Consider the following 16581-nt stretch of genomic DNA (forward strand, 5'->3'; position numbering starts at 1 on the left):
CCCGCCCGGGTACGGGTAGCCGGGTATCGGGTAGGGTACGGGTATCGGGTACCCGATTGCGACCTCTGGTTCAAACCCAGGTTTTCAGCCGCCCACGATTAAACCCAGTTCTCATCTGTAACGAGCTGACAGTCTCAGACTGGTCGCCTTTGACTTCCCAAAAAAACTTCGCGTTCAAGTTGTTTCTGCACCATATCTCACTATTTTCAAGCGCTGAGAATTAAAATGTTGGTTTGATTGTTACGGGATTAAAATTACTCGTATTCAGTGCAGGTGGGAAAGTATTGCCTCCTCTACTGTATGGCCCAGAGCTCACTTCACGGGATCTTAGAGGTAAGCTCTTTGATATCCACTTCCGTGGGCAGTTCTCTAAGACGAAGGGTTGTGCTGTTCTGCGAGTGATGTGAAAGGATACTTCATTTAAAAATGGCATTAATCCACACGCAAGAGCGAACACTCAAAGAAGGTGGGACCGTCACAGCTAAATTTACTGCATCAAGTGAGTAAATCTAGCTGTGACGGTCCCACCTGATGACGGAGACTTGTGTTGCCTCCGAAACGTCGTGATTTATTATTTTATTTCTATTATTACTTCTATTAATTAAATTATTATTTATTTTTTACCTACGTTACTTTACCAAAAAAGCTTAAGAGTATGAATCCTTGCAGTCACGAAAGCTTCAAATCTAGGACTCAAAGAAGGCACAGATTGGTTAACAATCAATGGCTAAACAATTCCCTCCCAGAGCTCTTATCTTTGTTGCCTGTTCTAAGCTGGGAGCACGGTTTCATCTCCTCTGCACCAAACTGCCGCGAGGCAACACGTGGCTTGTGGTTGCCAAGTGGTGCGCGTGTTATTTTTTTTGCCATTTGTTTCCAGAGCGCAGCAGGCTGTGGCCGCTGTCCGTGACGCTGCTTATCGTTGGAGGAATAGCCATCTACCTTTACAGGAGAAATTACAGCAACAAAAAAAGGTACTCGTTTGCCCTCCTTTCGTCCGCTTGCAGTTGCTATCGCAGGGCAAATATACACATCACTCGGCCACCCGTTTGCGCTCAAGTGCTCGTGAACTGCGCGCACACAAATGGAGGAACAGAGAAGGGGAAGACAGAAAAGCAGGTGGCTAGACGAGGGTGGCACAATATGTAGAAGAGCATTGTTAAGATTGAATTAAAGATAATTAATGGCTAAAGAAAGAGGGCCATGGTGGACGTTCGTTCGGCCCCATTATCGTCAATGAGCTGACGGAAGGGACAGATTACGACGACGATGATGAATCGTACACTCATCATCAGTGAGAACAAAAATGTTTCCCCCTGCTGAAAATGACCAACTGGGGTGCTGGAAATTCCACTTTCCCATGTTGGCGCCCAGTCTATTTTTACAGGATTTACCACTGTTGATGACCCACAAAATGGTGGTCATTTTATCGGCCCCCGGAGGGATGATGGTCCAAGTCGACTTCTCCAAATCAGGATTGTGAACGCACGTGCTCCCTCCCTTGGCTGCCATTGGTCTCCATCACTGGCCACTTACAAGGAGATATAGGAGCTCCACCGTGTATTAATTAGTATTTGTAATAACGATTCGAGCCTGCTTATTCTGTGCAACCTGCTGTCTTGGCACAAGTACAATGGCCACACAGCTAGCTGTGTCTGTGTGACGACATGAAGTGACCCTGGTAAATGTTTATGCTACAGATCTCAAAACAATGCTCAGCAGCTTAACCCAGAACCACCTGCGGGGTCTACCCACGCACCGCAAAAACCTTGGGTGAGTCTCCACTTTTTTTCAACTGCTTTACAACTAATGTTAATGGTCTCTGCTGTCCAAAAAGCGAGGGTCTCTCTGCTGTTCACGAGTGTGCCTCAAGTGTCGGAGTGAGATCACGTCAGTGTTACGTTTGTAAGTTGACACCGAGTGTGCGTGGCCAGAATGCACCAGCAGCGCCCGCGGACTGGGACAGCCACCCCTCGACCACAGGACCTTCTTGGAACGACCCTCCCAGCCGCCCTCCCAGGCATGCGCTCCAACCCCGTACACACACACAGACATGTAGACTCGCAGTCCGAGCGTTTCGCCCATTCCTCTTGAGACGGCAACAACCCTGCTCACGAGTACGCTCGATCCATTCTGGCGAATTGCCCGATGATGCTGGATGCAATTACCAGCGAAACGTCGTACTCAAATTGTAAATGTTGTGGTTTCACGCTTCAACACACCGGTGGGCTAAAGCAGTGAACTATTTGTCTTTTGTCAACGTGACACTTTTTTACTGATTGGCCGTGTCGGGTGGTGGAGGGTTACGACACATTTATAAATAACGCGATCTAAACCCAAAAACGTTGATTATGAATAATATTGGTCGCGAAAGCCTAGGTGTTAAACTGACGCTCGATCTGCGTGCGTGTTTGCAGACCCAAGGCTCCCGCGGTTGGGGTTGGAAGTACAGCTAACGCGCACACTCCCAGCCAACCGTACGCAGTGCCCGACTACTGGAGCCAGGTGAGACATCGATTCAATATCGGCATGGTCTACGTCAACTTAAAAGCACACATTCCTGGACGAGAGAACGACATTGATTATGGCATCATAAGCTTCACATTAAGTGATGGCTACTATTCGATTGACCTTGGTATTTGAAGATAAAAATGTAAGTGCAATACAATTTATTAATGTTCATTTGTCTGAGCAGAGGCCATGATTTATTACTCAAATGAGCATTGGAAGTGGTGCCGTCCTGAGCTAGTGGTGGAAATTCCACATTTCTCTGGTGGGGGCCCAGTCTCTTCTTGGGACAACTGTTGACTTCCCCACAACGGGGTACCCTTTTTATCGACCACAGAAGGGATGATGGTCTTAATGAATCCCCTAGTCTTGTCACCGAGGCACCTGGTTGGAATATATTCTGCTTCACCCTAAGTGCTAAAATTCCATCATAATTATCACTACACTGGGCTTGCAATCCAGAGGTCGCCAATCTCCCAGCAACGGCAACTGAAACTTTGGGCACGTTTCTTAAATCCCCCTGCCTCTGTCTGCTCAGCAGTATCAATAGATAAACCACAGTTAGTCGAATGGCATGTGTGGTGGGGTAAAGTGTGGGTACTCTTACCACTTTAAACACTTGTGGCCAACGTTGAATAATAGGCCGATATACCCATTGGACAGTGTTGAGAATGAAACTGGCACTATTTGGACACACATGTAGGATGAACAACAACACTGAAAATGTTGTGTGTTGTTGTTGTAAGGAAAAATGGAAGGAACCAGAACGAGAGGATGACCTAACAGAGAATGGCTTGATGGTGACAAAATACATTGGTGCTGGAAATACGTGCGCTTCTTGAGCATATTGGCACAAAATTTCGATCTAAAGCTTTCGTGACTGCAGGGATTCATATTATTGGTTCTTTCGGTAAAGTCACGTAGAAGGGAAACAATAAAATAATAAAAAATATAAAAACAATAAAATTCTCACGTTTCGACTGCAACACAAACAATCATCATCACGTGTGAAATCCACAGAATTTTATTGTTTTATATTTTTATTATGTTATTGTTTCCCTTCTACGTGACTTTACCGAAATAACCAAGAATATATTGGCACAAAAACGATTGCAGAAATGTGCAACGCAAAAACAACGAGGCTTTCCTTGATAACACCCCCATAGGAAAAATGGCATGCTCCACCGTGGTAATCAAGTTAAGCATGGTCTGTTAGAAGGCCTAGCAGTACAGTATATGCGCGAGTCCACTATCTATGGCGGAATATCCAACGCTACAGGGAAAGAGTGTTTACCGTGAATGTATGTTTTAATGCATTTTTTTTCTACTTTTAATGTAAACAGGCTTCGGATGGTGACATTTCAAGTGGACCTTTGAACAAGTACTGAATATACTCAACGTTGCCTCTGAAAATGCCTACAGTTGACTGTAAATGACGAGTGACTGACAGCACTTATCACAGCAGTGGGACAGATGCATCACCTACGGATCACTCCTATCAGTTCGGGTTGTGCTGCTCATTGTCCGATACCATGTCCAAGTTTTGGCATCGTAGCACAACTGCAAAAAACCTCCACACTCGTCTAACTTTTCATTCAAGACGATCATCAACGTTGATTAGAAGCTTTCGTGACTGCAGGAATTACTCTTTGGTTCTTTCGGTAAAGTCACGTGACTTTACTATCATCAACGTTTTCAACAGCGTACACATTCTACCTGTCATCCTGTTCACGTTGTCCCGTTCAGAAGACGACATTTGCATGCTTATTCTCAGAAAAATATATTTATCCACATTTCAATGTTTTTAAAAGCGTACATAGGCTCTCTCCCTAGCATATGCATGTTATGACTGTGACAAAAATTACTCGCGTTGAATATTCTCTTATACCTCTTCTACTGGACAAACGAGCCATGCCAGGGCTGTGCCAAGCCAGCCTGGCACAGCTCAGAGGCACCAGGTTATTTCCCAAACAGCATCTGGAATATGTATTCATACTGGAGGAATCCGATGAGCTATTAAGCTTTCTCTTTGCAATGTCCAGTCGGGGCGGGTAAGAACTTTACAACAAAACAAAAACACGACAGGAGTGCAAAGTATGGGAACGATAAACAAATCACTTAAACATATACAAATAAGACGACATTATTTTTGTCTTACCAGGTAAAGCCCACTGAGATATAATTTTTTTTATAGAAATGACCTGGCCACAAATGATAGCTCAACCAGGGGCTAAGTCGTGACTACTGAAGTTACTCACAATGAGAACCAGTTGTGATCCACATCGTATACCTCGACGCAGCTTCCACTGCATTATCTAAAGTCAATCTTCCAATAACCTTGCCATTGGGGATAGCGTAGCACAGTTTTGGTTCAGGCTCAGCACGGCAAATCGACAGTGGAAAACTAAACGTACTGCGAGGGCCCGCCCTGGCTTGGCTTGGATGTGTCAGTGGAAAAAGGGTATGACTGCTATTTGCTTCCCAAACAGCAGTACTGGGGAGGCCTTGTTGATGACCCTTATGAGGTCACATACGTTTTAATGCAATATTGTGTTTTTAGAGAAATATTGCACGTTTGCAACAGCTTGCTTAAATGCTTTAGAAACAGTGCATAACTGTAAATGTTTGCGTACAACTGGGTGTATATTAATTGCAAAATGACCAGTAGCTTTCCCTTGTAACATGCATACAAAAACCAGTGGCGTAAGCAAATAATTGCAGGGCTGCACCTATACTTGGTCTGTAGAAAATACAACGACAAAACTACCACACTTGGTCAGAAGAACAGGGTCAGAGATTGGTTGAACAACCTCCTGTGGGAAAGTCAGGGTGGGGAATTGGAATTCATCGACCCAAAGAATAATTGGGGGGGAAAAACTTGAGACAGATTAGCTTGCAGTTGCTTCAGCATGGTGGGAATACTTAATGGAAATGCATATATGTAAAATTATGTTAGAGCCGCAACTTTTGTCAATTACTGGAAATGTGATCTGGTAAATGGACCGAGCTGTATAAATCACGTAACGCCGCACCTCATGGTAGATCATTAGATAATTCTGTACGTCTACAGTTGTGGAATTTTAGTGTGGAGAAAAAATAGAATTCCTATATTTCTGTGGCTTAGGCATGCCACTGGTAAAAAAACACACAGTTGAAAAGGTTTTTTTAAAATCAAGTGTGATTACCACATTGTTGGTGACAAGATACTGCATATACAGTAGACGTAACCGTGGCTTAATTTTGAACTGAAAATGTTCATGGTCAGACCAGGAGGTGGCATGTGATGAGTAGCCACAGCCAAAGAGATCGGTATACTGGATGTGGTGAGTCGGATGCAAAAATATTTTTCGGGTCACCCACCTGGGCAGACCTGGTTGAATATAAGCCCTGGATAAAGCACTTAGTGATACTTGAATCCTATCATGTGGGTAAGAATTGTTCATTTATGAATCACACAGATTATATGTAAATGTTAGATTTATGTTTGTGGTCGAACTAGATTGAGGACAAACGATATGAATCTATTAAAATTAGACTAATTTATTTCATGATTGAATCAGGATCCCAAATTATGACGCGTGGGTGGAAGGTTAATCATTCAATTCCTAAAATACAATCAGGGATGACAAGCGGCTGCACTATCACGGCGAGTATTTAAATTGTGCACATTAACCTGGGAGGGTTTTTGCAATTCTACAATCATTGAGTTGCCGGGGGCAAGTGTATTAAAGCAAGTACATGGTAGAATATATAGCATGCACTGCTTGCTGATAGGGACGAAGCAATGCACCCCTCTGATTAATGTAGTGACACTTTACATAGAGCAATTTATTTTGTATTGAGCTTTCTTATTTTTTAGTACAAGCATTTCTCTATATTCCCCGAATTTGCTTTGCCGTGTAAATATAAACCTAGTAACTTTACCTTTTTAAATAGCATACGCTCAGAGCCCAAGTAATCTTAATGATATCTCAACTACAATGAATGATCACGTGTATATTTTAAAATAAAAATGTATAGCCATTTGTCCATGCACTGCTGTAGCATTCCTGTGTACATATGCAGAATTATTTCATAATGCGCAGAAACTAGAAATGTATGTGCTTGGTCTTCAATGAAGTACAATGACTTTCCTTATATTGGCTGAAAAGAGCTTTCCGTGGTGCCTTACAATCTACTTCATGTATGTGCACGCATTGCAATTCATAATAACAAGTTAAATAAAACTTAGCTATTGTAACATTCATATTACCTCGACTTGCCAAGCTAGGCATGTAAATAAAATAAAATCATTATACATGAATGGGCAGGAGGCATATTTTGAGGAACTGATGAAGCACTCCCGTGGCATATTAGAAAGCTGCTCTGTTATTTATGATTTTTCGGTATGGGAGTCCTGAATTATTATTATTATGGGAATGTGACCAGTGCTGCCAGGTGAAACATTTCAAAACGCCTACGTGGACACAATACAAGGGAGCAAATTACTGATTCATCACCACGTCCCAGCCCTTGCCATTGTAGTGCACGGATAATGTGTCGCGTTGTGTGATTTTGATGTATGTCCATATGTATTGTTTGTGAAATCTCAAACTAGTTAATTTACACGTGCGCTTGTTTTATCCAATCAGAAAACGCAATTAATGCTGTTTACAATGATTTGTTTTAATTACGTGGAATGGTGTGTTACTGTATATGCATTTTGGCACAATGGGAATTGGCAGCATATAACATGTACATTACATACATTAGAAAATCATAAATAGTAATGTTTAAATTATACACTCATTCCGTGAGTGTGAATGCATTTGTGCAAATGTACATTCAGTTTTAAAAGCCATGTCTAGTCATTTGTATTCGCTAATGCATTTTTTACCAAGGCAAAAACCGTGCCTTATTTTTTCACAATGTGCAAATTGCAATAGGAAAACATGTTATTTCCTATAATATCCCGTAGTTCCAGACTTTTGAACAGTGGACAAAAGTTAAACATTATAAACCTCGTCTATGTCAAGATTCACAGCAAACATATACTTAAAAATTGTTTCATTAAAGAAAGTGATCCACCCCCAAGCGGCGTTTGCATTTTTTTGCATCACTTATACTGAATGTGTTGTGAGCATTGCAAATACATTCCCGAAACACTTGCATCAGTTCCCAAGGTATGGACAAAACAATGTCAGCACCACGTTTCTAAATGAACGAGGCACCTAATAGATTGTGGGAGACCAGACCCATTCACACATGGATTGAGCCTCACTCCAAAATGTCACTTCTGGCCATTATCTGGAGACGTTTTGGGTTTCAGCGAGTATATGTTTGCAGTAATTATAAAAAAAACATCAGAATGCAAGTTTCGATAGAATTCCCGAATCACTTCTGTCACATGAGCCCCGAGTCGCTGGTTGTGGATGAGCGGGGGAGCAGCAGCAGCCTCTGCTTAGCACCACACTCTCCCGCAAACTCAGCACAAAGGCCCCCCCTTACCCCCCCCCCCCCCCCATCGTTCATCATTCCTTAGTCCCCCCCCCCCCCCCCATCGTTCATTCCTTAGCCCCCCCCCCATCGTTCATTCCTTAGCCCCCCCCCCCCATCGTTCATCATTCCTTAGCCCCCCCCCCATCGTTCAATCCTTAGTCCCCACCCCCCATCGTTCATCATTCCCTAGCCCCCCCCCCCCCCATCGTTCATCATTCCCTCATCGCCCCCCACTGGGGGGTACTGATGCCCGCACGGCAGAGCGACGCGCTGAGCCGCAGCTCCCCCTCCCTCTCATGGGGGGGCGCTCCCGGTACGCATCGTCGTAAAAAAAATCATTATTCACAATCTTTATTTATAGTGGAGGAATCCGATGAACGATAAAGCTCTTTTTGCATAGTTGTCCACTAGGGGCGGGTCAGAACGTTACAACAACAAAGACAAAAACACGATCGGAGTGCAAAGTATAGAAGTAAATAAATAACTTCGAAAAAAAATACACAAATAAAATTCAACTATATATTTTTATCTTACCAGGTAAAGCCCACTGAGCTATTAGCTTCTTTGATTGTGATAATCGAACAACAACAAACACTTCTGGATGGAATTCCCAAAATCGTTTACAGGAACCCGAGCCGGCTCCGTCTCCTCTCGGATCGATAGCCTCAAGGTGCACCTGGCCTGGCACCGGCGCCGCGGTTGATTTCGGTTCAATGGGCCACGCTCCCCACCTCCACGTTTAAATGCCCCAGCCAGCTGATCGATGGTTGCCATGGTTGTTGTTGTTGCTGTTGCCATGGTTGTTGTTGCCATGGTTGCTGTTGCCACGACTACGTTGCCACGTGGCTACAAACAAACCCCGCGGTGGGCGAGGCAGGCAAGGCCGCGGCGTACGCTCCAAATTCTCTCTCGCATAAGTCCCGCACGGCACGCCACCCCCACCCCCCTCTCATCATCCCACCGCTTCAACAACCTCTCGAGACCTCTCGGCACGAGTGCCTCACCATAGAGCCCCATCGCTCGCCTCGTTGGCCGGCACCAGAGGAGCTCACGCCGGCAGCCCCCACCACCACCACCACCAAAATCCAGCGAGATGGTTGACGCCTCTTGGACCTCCACGAGAAAGCCCTACCCCATGCCGACCCTGGAGAATGACGAGAGCTTCACGGGGACACGCCTGCGACACACCGTGAGTGACCGCTGCACCTCTCAGCTCTGTCTCCCCCCCCCTCTGTCTGACCCGGGAGGTGGCCGTGACCTTACGCGTGGTGTTAATACCGTGTTGGCATCAGCCAGCATCATCATCATCATCGCCGCCAGTAGCCTCATTACAGCTCCTTACTATTAAAATTCCTTCCCTTTATTACTGCTAACCCTACCTCCTCCCTTTGTTGCTGCTAATCCTACAATGCACGGGCATAATATGACTTTAAGACCCCCCCACCTCCTACACATTCATTTGTCAATGCGCCCTTCCTCCCCTAACCTAGCTTAAATATACGCTGCCAAGCTTGGTGGTGTTCATTCAGACGCTGTCTTTCCGACAGACCTGTTCTTCACCTGAGGATGGCTGCTTGCGTTGTGGCCGAAACGTCGTGAGAATTGTATTTTATGTTAAATTTTTATTATTTCCCTTCTACGTGACTTTACCGAAAAAAAAGAAGATGATTCCCTGCAGTCACGAAAGCTTCAAATCGAAAAAAGTCATTGATTACTTCTCTCACTTGTTTATTGTATATTACCAGGATAAGGCCAGCTGGGCTATGTAGCTCTTTTCAGAATGCGACCTGGCCACAGATGCTGCTTGTTCGACGAAGTGGCTTATCGTGTGGAAACTTATAGCAGTCAAATTATCTAAACGCACGATTCTAAATGTGGAGGGAAATACCGGAGGACCCGGAGAAAAACCCACGCGACCACGGGGAGAGAGACACGCAAACTCCAAATATACAGCAGGCGTCATTAATCAACACCATCACCATAATATATAGACCGGTATGAACGTAATTGCCATCATTATTAACCACTATTACCTTCATCATCAGTATCATGATCATCATTTGACATCAGCAGCTCGCATCAAACCCACCATAATAACTATATCATCATCATCATCATCAAACGTAAAACTGTCTTAAGCATCGGGTAACATCACCATCATTAATCTCAACTCTATTAGCTTATTTCACCGCTCCCATTACTAATAACTTCACGTTTTAAATTACTCCAACAATGGTTTTAACGATTTGAAAAACACACCTTTTCACAATAGTGCAGCTAAAAGAAAGGCCCGAAATTAGGCCTGAGACATTGAAAATTGCAATGGGAAACGTATCCCGAGGGCCGAGGCAAACATTGATTTGAATGACCAGTTAAAGCTGGTACGTAAGTTTAACTATTTCGTGCCCGTACGTAGCCAACCGTCCTACTCGGAGATGCGGGTGAAGGACACCACATTAAACACTAAAAAGCAGTTGTATAGAAATTGGTGTTTTTTTTCAATCAAGACGACGATTTAAAAGCAAGCAGCCCCAGTGGCCTTGGAAGGAGCGTTCCAGACGACCGCAAAAGCGCATCTCTGAAAGCGCCGTCGTCTTTGTTCGATGGCCGAGCAACACAAAGACCCCCCCGGCCCGCTGGCTGTGGTCATCTTGGCCCCACCGTGTGGCATGGGACAAAAGTAGCCACTCACTGTGCCGCCAATGTTTGTCCAGACGCAGAGGTACGGCGAGCCGGCGTACATGGGGCAGTCGCAAGAGCCTTGGCAGAGGCTGCACGGCTCCAACACCCTGGCCAGCGCCCACCGCCGCAACGCAGGCCAGCACCATCAGGTGCCCTCTCCGCACCCCACGGTGGCGACGGGGACACGCACGGTGCCGCCGTGCATTGAAGCAAACCCGTCAACAAACCCATGCGGGTCACACCGCGTATTCTTGTACAGGGAAATTGAGAGTTCATGTCCATACGGCGCAGAGCCGTTTCAATCATGGGTGGGAAAAACCCGATTTTTCCAGCGGCAGGCATAGGGTTTTTTTTCTTTAATACAATTAAATCCGATGTCGGGGAATTAAAACCGGGTTTAATGAATACGAAACTCTGATAGGCTTAGGCTGCTTCCTCGTCGGTGCTGTTATCGTCGGGCACGGGGTAGTCATAGAATGCGGACAGGCTGGTCGTGATGAACACGAGCTTCTTCACAATCGTGGGCGCCAGTGAGTTCCTTAGCTTGGAACGGATGAAGCCCATCGTTGAGAAGTGCGGTTCTACAATTAGAACCAATTAAACCGGAATTCTCCCAATCTCAGATGATCGGGTTTAATATAAAAATACAATTAAACCTAAAAAACCCGACTGTGCCACCCTTGGTTTCAATAGGGGCAACATTTGTTTGTGTCGATTTGTGTTTCTCCTTTGTGATGATGGGGCTTTGTAGGATAAACGTTGAGGTTTACAAGGGCACGGGGTGACCAATAAGGTATGAATTTGGTCCGTAATAAAGTAGGGCACTGATAAGGGGTTGACGGGCACGTCGTAACGTCAAAGATAACTACTCCACACACGCAGCAAAGATGCCCCATTGACGGCAGTCAAAAGGCAAAGTGGTTTTGTTGTCGTCTCTGCTTACACGGCCATGGGGATGATGCTGCGCACGTACAAGATTGCTGCACCACCAAACGAGATGTAACGTTCCTAATATTTTGACTTAGGATAACGAGGAGGTGCAAACAGCCGGGGAAGACGGCACATTTAGTCGACGAGACCGAGAGGCAATCATCCCCCTCGGGCCTGCGGATGACTGGGGGGGGGAGCCTTCGGGTCCCGATTCGAACCTAGGAGGCCAAAACCTCAATAGTGAAGTCTAATCTACTCCAAGTAAGACAAGAATAGACAATAACAGTAAGGAATAGTTCTTTTTTTAAAAGCCAACGTATTATAACCAGTCTGAATGCTGTAACTTGTTACAAAACAGTCCCCTCGCGCTAAAAATTCAGAGGCCAAGTGGTAAGCGAACAGTGCAGGACTTACTGCACGACGTTTAATACTGATGAAATTAACACAAAAGCAATCGTTATAAATTATATTTTCTCACCTCGTGTTCTTCCTTCCTCTGCCCGATGAAGTTGACCTTATGAGAAAAATAAATCCTCGCCGACTTTCTGCTCCGTTTGCACGGTCGAATCATCGCCGTGTAAACGAAGTCGGAATCGTGTGGGAAGATGGGCCCTGAATGTAGATTCTGTGCCATAAATCGATCCACGGTGGCCTTAAATAGACGTCGTAAACGCATGTCGCTAATCGGGATGTCGTAAACCGGATGTAATGTTTCCAAAATTTTACTTTCACATTTTTTGTGTGTTAACTGACGCTTCAATATACAATAAAGCACTACTTGATTGACTGTTAATGTTTCGCAAATGTTCTGCGCTCAAAAAAAAATTGCCTCGTAAAAAAACCGAATCTGGAGTAACAAACTCACACTTTTGCTCCATTATAGTACGGATAAGCAATTTGAACGATTGGATGCAAAAAGGAGCATCTAATGCAAGTTCTTTAGTAATATATCGTGGATAGAGGTAAATGGAAAGCCATGATCGCCAGCGTCCGTGAGAAAGGATGTGGCAGTGGTGTGAACTCCATATTCTAATGGAATAATTTAACACGCAGGGTTTCGGTTTGACGCATAGGCTGGTATAAACCTGCATTTCTATCGCGTGGCCGCTGTTGGTTTCCCACGATTTGGTGCTTGTCACATCCAGAGGTCCCTCATTAAGCTTTATAAACATGTATAATGTGCTCGACAACAGCACTTTCTCCAACACACTTGTGGAAGCACACGTGAAAACTTGTGCACACACGCAAACAAACGTTTAACTACACACAAATACTTGCCCATGTGTTTGCTTACACTCATAGATAGTGTATTTTTTTTGCAATGATGTAGCTTTCATTGTACATTGTGTCTGCATGTGCGCGTTGTGCTTCTGGGCCTGTGTGGTGTGCGTTTTGATGGTGTGTCGCGTTACTAACTGGCTGTGTTGTGCTCAAACTCAAGGTTCCCAGAGACAGTCTGGATTTCGTCCTCCAGTCCTTGTACGATCACCACTCTGGATTCCTGCAGGGGAAAAATGAGACCTTGGTGCAGAGGGAAACTGTGAACAGTGTGGATGGGTATGGAGCACACACGCTGATGTGCTTTTAATATAACATAAATGCACATTCAAGTTTAAGATGTGGCAGACTAGAAAAGACAAACTGGAGGTTATCCTTGAAAGGTTAGAGGAACACAAGATAAAGGATCTAGCCCTGCCATAGAAATGTGAAATTTCCACGGTTGGCTCACGGCTATAAACAAAAGATAAAAACAATTCTCTGTTGAGTTGGATACCATTTTGACTTTTTAAAAGTTAGTGTAGAAAATTTTAGATGTTAAAACCATAGAACATGTGATGACTCATCTAGAGAACCCTTTTAAAAGAGTCTGGTATATAATTTCACTGAAAAGCCTCAGAGAGCTCCATAGAAGAGTCTTGTTACGGTAGTGCCAATTTGAAACCTTAAAGTGGAACCTAATCAACAGAAATTGTCCCAGTCATCAATTGCATGCTTACACGCGCCTTGTGAAATCATTAAACTACATGTGCGTGTGCATGCATGCTCATCAATTGTCTTCAGCAGCCAATTTAATTAATAACATGCCCATAAATCACGAGGAGCATCTGTCTTTTTTCATGTGATCTTAATTGTTGTCGTGATTACAATTTGTGCAGTACCATCGGTGTCATGTTGTCATGATAAGTAAATTTTTAATCAGCTTTCAGTGAGCAGTGCGAGTAAGAAAGCAGTTCCCAGAATGACATCATGATGCTATTTCTGAAGCACCTTTCTTGTGCATGCGATAATTGTAAATTCGTACATTTGGTATTTGCACCGGTCTATCATGTAGGCGCCATGCTTCAGTCGGGGGTAATGTTGCTTTGCGATTTTATCCAGTTGCGTAATCTGTGGCACACCTTTATCATGTCTTGCAAAGATTGCCCGTTGAAGGGCAAACCAATTTTTTTGTCTTAATTGATTTAATATTATGAATTGAGTGAGACTTTATTTAACTATATTAACTCTATTTAACGTGGGTATTTTTTTTGTTATGCACTAATTCGTGACTGAATTCATTAGACCATCAACTCGTTTCACTTGAACACCTATTTTATTCATCACAGGTCTGCTCAGATTCAAATCCAGGATGTCAGCGGGTGCCGGCCCAGTGCTTTGACACCGCATTCGCCCTCCTAAGTCTCCGGGCCACCTCCTCCACATTTGCCTTTTCGCAACAAACCCTTTGCGTGTTCCACGTTGGGGGGCTGCAGGTGGGCCCTGAAGACCCGCGTCGAGGAGAATCCCGACAGCGGAAATCCGAGCGGCCTGTCCCTGCGCAGATTCACCGTCCCCAACAAGGAAACGATCCATGCGATCGCTGGGGCCATCCGTGAGCAATGCATCCTGGGACACAATTCTTGCCATTTGTTTTGCCATTTTTCCACAATTAAGTTTCGGGAATGCTGCCATGGTGTAATGGTGAGCACACTGGACGTGTCATTCAGAGATTGCCGGTTCGAATGGGAGGCCAAATACCTTCTACTTTCATATAGTGGAGGCCTTTCTGTCAGCAGTGGCATCGGAAATTGCAGGGCTGCACTTGTACATTTACATTCCAATTGCAATATTGGTCTCATGTTATGAGGCAAAGAAGTTATATTCATAACTATTCTATACTCATCAGAATAGTTATTTAGACTGGAGGAATCCGATGAGATATGAAGGTCTTTTTTCACAGATATCCACACTAGAGGCACACCTTCTTTATGCATCTACAAATAAAAGTGTCTGTTCGACGTCAAAAAAACACGTTTTATCAACTCTCATTGAGAGGCCAACTCACTTAACCCGAGTAGCCAGTTTAGCCACGGGCATCTTCCCGTACGACTGAACAGGGGTGTGATCTTCGCCTCTGCGTGTGCACAGAGAGTCACCACTCAGCCGCCACCAACCGCGGATATTCGCGCAAGCAGGACGGAGGTTTCTACTGCACCTAGAGCGTGACTCGTCTGGCCTGCGGGGAACGCAGGTGCCCAGAGTCTTCCAGACGAAGCCCACCTGCATTTTGTGTCAATCCAAACTCAACGTTCGCCCAAATTGCACAGGGACGCTGTGGATTGCATTTCGAAGTGGCGGTGAAAAAATACCCCATTCCGACATTTTTAAATGTTAATTATACATGGCCCAGGACTTTACTAAAGTATGAAAAATAAAAACCGGTTTTACCCTTTCTGGCAATAAAACAGGTGTTAAGATGTTCAAACACCAAATAGAAAATCTGGATTTGAAGTTTTTCGTGACTGCAGGAATCCATACTCTTTGGTTCTTTCGGTAAAGTCACGTAGGTAGAAAAATTAAATAGAAACCTTTTGCAAGGAATCAAGTTTGCATTAACCACACGTACTTGTGGTGAACATGTTCTGATAATATATGCATTGTCTTTGGTACTGCAAAAAAAGGTCCCATGATATCGACTTTCCTATTAAATACATGAATCTCGATGGGCTCACACCTGAATTAAGTAAAGGCAATGTCTTCCAAAGAAAGTTTCTTAATTGTGCTACCTTTACATATGCATTTTAATTAACATGTCGATTGTTTTAAAGAGGATTATAATTACTATGATAATTAGTGTCAATCAATTGAGAAAATTGGATTGACAGTTGCTAAACTGAGCTCAATTGAGGGAAATTCCAATGACTTGAACAATAAGTAATCACGTTGTCCGTGGAATGTTGCACAATGACACCTGGGATCGCTGTGTTCGGATGCTGTTCCAATGCCTGGTCCGCTTCCTTGATTAAATAATGTATACAGAGGTTACTGTAGCTGTTTACATTTGACCTTTTCTGTATTTCTAGATGTAATCTCTAATCAGAGCTGTTTTTGAAACTTAAGCACAGTTTTCAGTACTCTCAATATATGAATATATATTTGAATGAAATACTCTACTTGATATCATTGCCTTAACCTTGCTAGATTACACTACATTTACAAGTATTAAGAACTATCGCAGAAGAATCCAGTATTACTGGTGTTGTGAGAAACAGTGTTTAATTATTGGGACTTGAGTGGCCAGCACCATTCTTGCAAGGTGCATATTTCATTTCGAGTCGACCGAGCTACTAACACAATTATAATCCGATTAGTGACTGCTGTGGCGTTATAGCATTTCTAGCAAGGCGTTTCTTGAAATCACAATTTATAGAGATATGTATTTCTCAAGACGCTCTTAATAAAACACATTCCATCACGAGCATGACTGTGACTGTTTTTCATGGCAATGCAGGCGTTGAATCTTCAGATCGTAACAAACCCTTGTATGTGAATACGTCTTTAATGCTGGATATTTTACCAATACATCCATTACCTACAAAACACCTAATGAAATATGGTGTGGTTAAGCTCCACAGAAGGTATTCTCTCATTAAATAGTTCATTTACACGTGCATGTACTTTTTTCCTAAAGCATCTGAATACTTTAATGGTTTATTCAAATCC

At 43.9% G+C, this 16581-nt stretch overlaps 2 protein-coding genes and 1 long non-coding RNA gene across 7 annotated transcripts in view; 2 read left to right on the top strand and 1 right to left on the bottom strand.

Moving 5' to 3' along the window:
* Nucleotides 1-7651, top strand: part of LOC144943755 (disintegrin and metalloproteinase domain-containing protein 9-like) — a 26224-nt gene extending 18573 nt beyond the window's left edge. For 2 of the 4 annotated variants that reach the window (XM_078871554.1, XM_078871556.1), the window contains exons 19-23: nucleotides 881-974; nucleotides 1701-1773; nucleotides 1935-2020; nucleotides 2418-2505; nucleotides 3852-7651. In XM_078871554.1, coding sequence (XP_078727680.1) covers nucleotides 881-974; nucleotides 1701-1773; nucleotides 1935-2020; nucleotides 2418-2505; nucleotides 3852-3896 — 386 coding nt within the window. In that variant the 3' untranslated portion in view covers nucleotides 3897-7651. Of the gene's footprint in view, nucleotides 1-880; nucleotides 975-1700; nucleotides 1774-1934; nucleotides 2021-2417; nucleotides 2506-3254; nucleotides 3505-3851 lie in introns of those variants that run through there. The other 2 variants (XM_078871553.1, XM_078871555.1) reach the window with 1 other exon arrangement.
* Nucleotides 1-12741, bottom strand: part of LOC144943758 (uncharacterized) — a 15215-nt gene extending 2474 nt beyond the window's left edge. The window contains exon 1 of the long non-coding RNA XR_013639529.1: nucleotides 12077-12741. This is a non-coding gene — a long non-coding RNA (uncharacterized LOC144943758). The remainder of the gene's footprint in view (nucleotides 1-12076) is intronic.
* CFAP276 (cilia and flagella associated protein 276) lies at nucleotides 8816-16325 on the top strand. 2 transcript variants are annotated; one of them, XM_078871558.1, is made up of 5 exons: nucleotides 8816-9175; nucleotides 10707-10817; nucleotides 13040-13155; nucleotides 14352-14470; nucleotides 15007-16325. In XM_078871558.1, exons 1-5 carry the CDS (start codon nucleotides 9080-9082, stop codon nucleotides 15075-15077), a joined length of 513 nt encoding a protein of 170 aa, XP_078727684.1. In that variant the 5' UTR covers nucleotides 8816-9079; the 3' UTR covers nucleotides 15078-16325. The 2 variants fall into 2 exon arrangements, with proteins under 2 accessions (XP_078727684.1, XP_078727683.1); XM_078871557.1 differs by having other exon boundaries at nucleotides 8818-9175; nucleotides 10701-10817.
* The last annotated feature ends 256 nt before the right edge of the window (nucleotides 16326-16581 follow it).

The sequence above is a fragment of the Lampetra fluviatilis genome, chromosome 32 (assembly GCF_964198595.1).
Source record: "Lampetra fluviatilis chromosome 32, kcLamFluv1.1, whole genome shotgun sequence".
Classification (NCBI taxonomy): domain Eukaryota; kingdom Metazoa; phylum Chordata; class Hyperoartia; order Petromyzontiformes; family Petromyzontidae; genus Lampetra; species Lampetra fluviatilis.